Here is a 7,504-nt window from a genome sequence, read left to right on the forward strand (position 1 = left end):
GAAAGTCGTGGACAGGTAGAACGCGAGGCACGGGAGAAGAGACCCCAGCGGCCGGGGAGGCCCAGAACAGCGCGCGAGTCCAGCCGGCATCCCCGAGTCCCCCGCCCCCACAGCCCGCACTGCGCGCCCCCGGACACGCCCCGGCGCGCGCCCACGCGCGGAGCCCACCCGCCCCACGGGAGCTGGCTGCAGGCGGGGAGGGCGCACCGCTGCCGGGGGTTCCGGGCCAGGTAGGCAGCACCATGTGGAAGCAGTCGCACATCGCGGCGGCCAGGCGGTGCGGGCCTGCCGGCCCGTCGCGTCCAGTCGCTGGTCCCAGCTCCGGCGCACCGGGCGGGCGGGCGGGAGCCGCGCTCTGCCCCGCTGCCCTGCGCTGCCGCGGGCGGCCGACCTCAGACTGCGGACACCGCGCGCCAGGATACCCAGCAGCACAGCTAGGACCCCGCCCGGGTCCGCCCAGCCCGGCCGGGCCACTGCGGAGCGCGCTCGCGGGCGGTGCCGCCGGCCTCATTCAGCCCATTGGCTGCCGCCGCCGCGGCCCCGCCCCTCCCGGCCAGGCCCCGCCCCACTCCGCGCCCCCGGCCCGCCTGTCGCGTCCGCAGAATTAACTTTGGATTCCCGCCAGGGAGCGACCTCAGGATCCCCGCACCTAGGCTCCTGGACTTGCCGCTGTCTTCACCTCCCACTCCGGGGGAGACAGACACTTTAGTCACAAGCTGGGGTGGGGGGCAGCCTGCGGGGACAACAGTGGTCGCGGGCACCCCAGGAAGTGATCCGGCAGCAGAAGGACAAGACAGAATTCTGCAGGGGCTGGGGGTGGCCGACACGAGAACGCGGCTGAGAGCGTGCAGCGGGAACAGGGCGCCACGGACAGGGCTGCGGGGTGGGCGCTGCGTGCGGGAGCACCCAGCGCTGGGGGGCCGTCCTGGAGCCAGAACCCCGCCCAGAGTCATCCTTTCTACTGATTCTAGTCAAGAGCCTAGGGCCTAGGACACAGCGGCAACCAGCACCCTACTGGCCCTGCCCCAGGGGCTCCAGGTCTGGTGTAGACACAGGCAAGACTGCAAGGATAAGGCGTTCTGCAGGGCGGGACTGCCCTGGGGGCGGGGGAACGGGGGTCCTGGAAGGCTCCTGGCAGTGTTAGCTGTGACCTTAGGGGTGAGGTATGAGCCAGGCAGTGTAGGAAGAATGTTCTGGAGAGAGGGAACAGAGTAGTGTGTGTGCAGAGAATGGGGGCAAAAGGGCTGGTGTTGAAAGTCAGGCCCAGTGGGCGGGGGCGGGGCAGCAAGGCTGCTGAGGGGGCTCCTGTGGGTAGGAGGTGCCACCTAAGGCTCCAAGCAGGGTCTCTGAGCTTGGTGAGAGCTGAGGATAGACTGCACAGGTGGCTAGGGGTGTTGGCATGGGGCACAACTGGAAATACGAGCAGTGGAACCAGGGCTGTGGTGTGGGAGGGAGTGAAAGGGTCCCGGGATATTCGGGCAGAGCGGACTTGGTGAGGACAGAGTGCAGAGGGTGGGAGCCTTCCTGGGATCGAGCTTGGGCACCACACAGAGGCAGCACACCTGTGGTGTGGACAGGGAGGGCAGGGGCCCAAGGCAGTTCTAAGAGTTTGGTGACACCCGGCCTGCTGTAGACCCGAGCTGGGCACACACCAGAAGGAGTGGAGTTCTGCAGGGATTATGGGGGGAGGCAGGGCTGGAAGAGACCCAGGAGAGGACCACCACCACCAAGGAGTTGCTGCCTGGCAATGTCCACAGGTGTGGGTCAGATGCGGGACACACACACACACACGGACACACATACAGATATACACACATACATACATAAAGACAGAGACACACACGGACAGAGACATAGACACACAGATCCATACACAGGTACACACACAGACACACTCAGACACAGACACACAGACACATACACAGAGACACACACAAACACACATGCTGTCTCCGTCATACACACACACACACACACACACACAGACACCTTTTCCTGGGGTGGGAAGAGGCCAGGCTGTACCGGAAGGGCCAGGCAGGCAACACACTCATAGACAAGATCACAGACTCACCAAGACACAGACACAGGCCACCTGGGATATTGGATACACTCAGAGACAGCCTCATACACACTCAGGCCTGCACGCATGAACACCCACACCAGGACACAGACCCACGCACGTGCACACATACACACAGGGCACACACATTCCTGGGCTCATTCGGAGACCACGCACAGCCAGCGGGCCCAGGTGAGCCACCAGGGCGCGATGACTCACTCTAGACAGTTCCCGTTAGCCGCGCTGCAGCCACTGGGCAGCCATCCAGCAGCAGGTCAGACGGACGCCAGAGCCACTGCCGGGAAGAGGCCCTGGCAGCCTCCTCATGAGCCCAGGCATGGGGGACACAATCTTCCCCCTCATGTGTGGACCTGGCGTGGGTCTTACCCCCACTCCTCGCAGTGTCCTTCTTTCAGGGCTGAGCAGTGTTGCCTGGGGTCCAGAGGCCCTGAACTTACCTCCCTCCCCAGGGACCCACCCCGCTCTGCTCACCCGGTGTCAGTCACTCCCTGGGCACAGGGAGAGAGCCACTAGGGTGCCTGGGTGCGTACACCTCTGTGTGTGTCCCTGACTGCGTCTATGCCTCTGCCTGGTCTGCTGGGGGCTTGGCCTGCCAGTCCTCTGTGTCTGAGTTTGACTGCAGGGCCTGGGAATGAGGGGCAGCTCAGGGCACTCGTCCACCTTTGTGTCTTCCGCCCCATTAGGTGTGTGCCTTTGACGAGGTCCTGTGGCCCCCTGGGCCCCCATCCAATTGAACTGGCCCCTCTCCTGATTGTCTGGCGTGATCTGCACAGGGCTATGGGGACTCCCCTCAGCTTTGCGGGATGGGTGAGGATGGAGCCCTGGGTGGGGAGGCCAGGGCTGCCCCCGACATGTCTCCGTCCCTGGGCTACTACCTGCTGCCCCTGCCTCTGTTTTCCTTCAGCAAGACGAGAGAGCCCTCCAGGGCATCTTGGTGGGGACCAAGTGAGAGCACAAGTTCAGCGGGGCGTCACGGGAGTGTGGGGACCCCACACTCGGGAGGACTTTGCCCTGGTCCTGCCCCTCAGCCTGGGGTGGCAGAGAACTTTACCTAGCTGTGAACACTGGGCCTGCCCACCCCTGGCTGAGAAATGATCCCAGAGCCAATCACAGCTTCCCGGGTCCAGGAACTTGGCCTCCGCCCTGCATGGGGCTGCCCACTTCCAAGGTGGGCACAGACACACACGCGCCGCTGGGCCGTGCTCCCCTGTGGCCCCAGAATTCAGGATGGGGTCTGGAATTCAGAATTCAGGGCCCAGAATTCAGGATGGGGTCTGGGCAGGGCCTGCTCCACCCGGAGGCCGTTCCTCCCTTCTCCTGCCCACTCTGAGACAGAGGGCTGGTGACTCTCGGCAGTGGCCTCTGGCTCTGCCCCGCCCTGAGTGCTGGGGCTGCAGTCTGGCTGTGACTGTCAGGGGAGCTGGGGACTGCCCCTCCCACCCTCCTTCTGGGGATCTTCTCCTAGCTTGAGGGTTAAGCTGAGAGTGTCCTGAGTAAGACACCTTGGGGTGTCTGTCCAGAGAGCTTCCCCACCTCAGGGAACTTGGGGTCCTGAGGGCTCTATCTCACTCCAGATGCCTCTGGGAGGGCCTGCAACTTGGGCAGTGTATCCCCACAAACGGGCAGGCTGCGGCTATGTGTGGCTGGGGACTGGCTCCCCAGGGGCCAGCCAGAATCCCTCCACCTGCACACCAGGGCCTCAGCAGCTGAAACGGGGCTCCAGGGTCACAGCTGTGGGAGCATGGGAGAAGGTGAGAGGGGCTACCAGCCCCCATCCCAGTCCTTCCCCACCAGCTGAAGCCTGCGCTCCTGTCAGCACACCCAGCTCCAGTCTCCTCCCCATGTGCTCCTCTGGGGACAGACGCCTGGCTAGGGAGGACCACAGAAGTGGGCCTGGACTCAGGAATTCATGCCCCCATCCACAGCTTCACCAGGCCCAAGCCCAACTCACAGCCGCCCCTGGCACATACAAGGCCCCACACCTGCTGCAGGTGCCACCCCCCGGGAGAAGGCGTCGCATTCACGCAGCCTCCACCTCTTCCCTGGACCACCGAGATGGGGACACCGGCCCAGCCCACTGGTTGCCCACAACCTTCCTGAGGCTGGGTGCCAGGGCCTGGGGTGTAAGCCCTGGCGGGGCCTGGGTGAGAAACCGAGGCTCCCCAGGCCCTGATGCATCAGCAGAGCCGCTGCCCTGCCCCCATGGCCTGACTGGCACTGCTCGCCTCCACCCTCCACAGGCAGGGATGCCCACAGCATCAATGATTGATGCTTGCTGCGGCAGCTGCAGCAACATAAGCAAAAATAGCTCTGCTGTGGTCCCTGCCCTGCCCCAGCCCCAGCCTTGCATCCAGCCCAGCCCCATGCTCAGATGGAGGGGTGTGAGGTGAGGTGGGAGCATCTAGGACTGTCTCAGCTGCTGCCTGCCCCTGCTCAGTCTTTTACATGGAGATGATAGGGGAGGACCCCCGTGACCAGGTGGGGGACACTTGTCCACCCAGCCTCCTACTCTTGCCTGACCACACGACTCCTGACCTCTAACCGCCTCCCTCTCCCCCAAAGCTGGGTGCCCATTTCAGGCCTGGGTATGTCCCGAGGTCCACTTCCTCTGCACCCACAGCTGGGATCAGGAAATGTGGCAGTGGTGGGGCATGTCGGGGTGCTGCCATCGTTCCACTCGGGTGGTTTTCTTTCAACCCCCGTGTCTTTATCGGGCCCTCTGGCTCAGCAGTCCGTGTGTGCTAGCCTGGGATCTGAGCAGCAGCAGGTTCCCATGCTGCCGCCTGCAAGCCCTGCCATTGCTGCTGCCAGAGGCGAGGACAGGCACACTCCCCAGCTTGCCCTAGGGACTTGGGGCTGAGGATCCCAGAAGACTGGGATGCCTGGGTGTTTCTGGGGACCCCTCCCCAGTCAGTCCTTGCTCATCAGGTGATGCTGGGAGATCCCAAGATGACTGTGGGGCTCTGTGACAGGTGGCACTTGCCCCAGGACCTAGGCTGGCCCCTTCTTCCTGAGACTAGGGTAGGAAAGCTCGGCTCCTCTGCAGAAGGGAAGGTGCTCCCCACACACCCATTGAGCAGGGCTGGGGCTCAGGGTGGACTGAGGTGGCTGGAGAGGTCCTGGGAGGGCCACATGCGCTCCTCCTCCTGACCACACTCCACCTGCCCCTCCATGCCCCTCGGGAGTCATGGCTAATGTTTCCCCCACACCCGGACTTTAATGGGGACCCACCCTCTCTGGCCCAGTCTCCCCTATCAGCTGGGCCAATTCAACTTGAGCAGTGGCTGCTCCGATCGCCAACCTGGAAGCCTTATCCTCAGCTCATGCCCTTCAGGCTGTGCCGTAAAGCAGGATGGTCTGCCCAGAAGCTGGCCCAAGAAGCCAGCGGCAGCCTAGCAGCTACCTGGGCTGCCCCACCTCCTCCTGCAACCAGGGTTGCACACCTGATGTCAAGGTTGCCACCGCCATTTCCTCTGCACCTTGGCTTCCCCGAGGTGGCACCTTTTAGTGGTTTGCAAGGGGTCACTCAGGTGTATTGGTTCCCTGCTGCTGCCATAACCAAATATCACCAACGCAGTGGTCGAAAACAACATGTGCGCATTTGTCAACTCCAGTTCTAGGTGTGGGCAGGATGGAAGCCTCCCTTGCAGGTTTCAAGGGAGATCTGTTTCCCGGTCCTTTCAGCCTCCAGAGGCATCTGCAATCCTGTATCACTCCAGCTCTGCTTCCATCTTTGTGTCTCCTCTCTGACTCTGACCTTCCTGCTTCCTTCTCAGGACCTTTGTGATTACACCCATCATCCAGGCTCCGCTCCTCCTCTCAAGAGCCTTAATTTAAGCCCATCTATAAAGTATCTTTGACCCAGCAAGGTCACATATTCACAGGTTCCAGGGATTAGGATGTGGACATCTCTGTGGGGCTCTGTTCAGCTACTACACCAGCTCATCAACCCATATGAGTCATTTTTATCCTCCAACCACCCTGGGGGTACCGTGCTCCACACGCTCTCCACGTGGAAGCTGAGGCCCAGACAGGGGTGGGGAATTGCAGAGAACCAGGGGAGCAGTTCCTGTCCCAGCTCTGCTTCTCATGCAGGCCTTTGGGGCGGGGCCTCAGTTTCCCCACCTGTACACAAGGACAACACTTCTCCTGCCCCCCTCCCAGCTCCCTGGGCCTCAAGGACAGCAAGGACAATGCAGTGGATGAGGGGCAGCAGTGGGAATGGACACTGCCCTTAAGCTGGCAAGACAGGCCCAGGCCTGGTCTACAAACCCAGCCAGCTCCTGATCACCGTCCTTAGAGTCACTGAGGTGCTGGGGTGGCTGAGCCAAGGTTCAGTCCTGGACAGTCTGACCAAAGAGCTCCCGTACTGCATGGCCCAGCTGCTTTGCCCCTCAGGAAGGAGCAGGGACACAAGGCTGGGTCTAAGGTGCAGAGAGAATGATCTCATCTTGTCATTTGTAAAATTAAATTTTTCTGTAGCTTGGCTGAGAAGGACCAGGGAGGGAAGGGGTGATTCAAGCAAGGACAGAGTCCAGGCAGGACCCCAGGCCCCAGGATGGGAGAAATATGAGCCTGCGGTAGATAGGGGATGGACAGCAGGTGGTGTGGCTCAGGGCTTCACCAGGGCCAGGCCCTGCCCTTACCCAGAGGAGGCAGTGATGGGGGCCAGTCTGGGAAGGCCAGGGAGGAGATGGAGTCAAGGTTGACTCCTTGAGTCTGGGGGTGAGGGCAGATGGCAGAAGGCCTGGAAGCCCGGAGGGGAGCTGGTAGAGGCCAGCCTAGCTCCTTGGTCGTCCTGTGGCTGGAGAGGGGCTGTCTGCCAGCCCTGCTCTGCCCGGGTCTGGCTGGTGACAAGGGAGGGCGGCACTCCGTGGGGCCTGCGAGGGAGGGGTGGAGCCTCCCCGCCGCTCCTCCCCACAGGAATGGGGACGAGTTAGGAGTAGGCGAGGTTTTGGGGTTCAGGAGTCAGCAAGACGGACTTGGCTCTCGCCTGGGGGAGCTGGAGTCCTGAGGGGCCGTCGCTCAGCTGCACCCACAGCGGGGTCGGCGGCGCAGCGAGTTCGGCTGCGGGGCGCAGGGAGAGGGGGCTGCGGGACCTGGGGAGCTCGTCACGATAAAGAAAGAACCACTTGGCCGGGCGCGGTGGCTCAAGCCTGTAATCCCAGCACTTTGGGAGGCCGAGACGGGCGGATAACGAGGTCAGGAGATCGAGACCATCCTGGCTAACACGGTGAAACCCCGTCTCTACTAAAAAATACAAAAAATTAGCCAGGCGAGGTGGCGGGCGCCTGTAGTCCCAGCTACTCGGGAGGCTGAGGCAGGAGAATGGCGTGAACCCGGGAGGCGGAGCTTGCAGTGAGCTGAGATCCGGCCACTGCACTCCAGCCTGGGCTACAGAGCGAGACTCCGTCTCAAAAAAAA

The 7,504-nt window shown here is 62.5% G+C and overlaps 1 protein-coding gene across 1 annotated transcript in view; it reads right to left on the reverse strand.

Moving 5' to 3' along the window:
* The window catches only part of AHNAK2 (AHNAK nucleoprotein 2), a 33,943-nt gene extending 33,567 nt beyond the window's left edge, over window positions 1–376 (reverse strand). The window contains exon 1 of the mRNA XM_025392058.1: window positions 208–376. Coding sequence (XP_025247843.1) covers window positions 208–262 — 55 coding nt within the window. The 5' untranslated portion in view covers window positions 263–376. The remainder of the gene's footprint in view (window positions 1–207) is intronic.
* Window positions 377–7,504: the final 7,128 nt, after the last annotated feature.

Source organism: Theropithecus gelada, chromosome 7b (genome assembly GCF_003255815.1).
Source record: "Theropithecus gelada isolate Dixy chromosome 7b, Tgel_1.0, whole genome shotgun sequence".
Taxonomy (NCBI): Eukaryota; Metazoa; Chordata; class Mammalia; order Primates; family Cercopithecidae; genus Theropithecus; species Theropithecus gelada.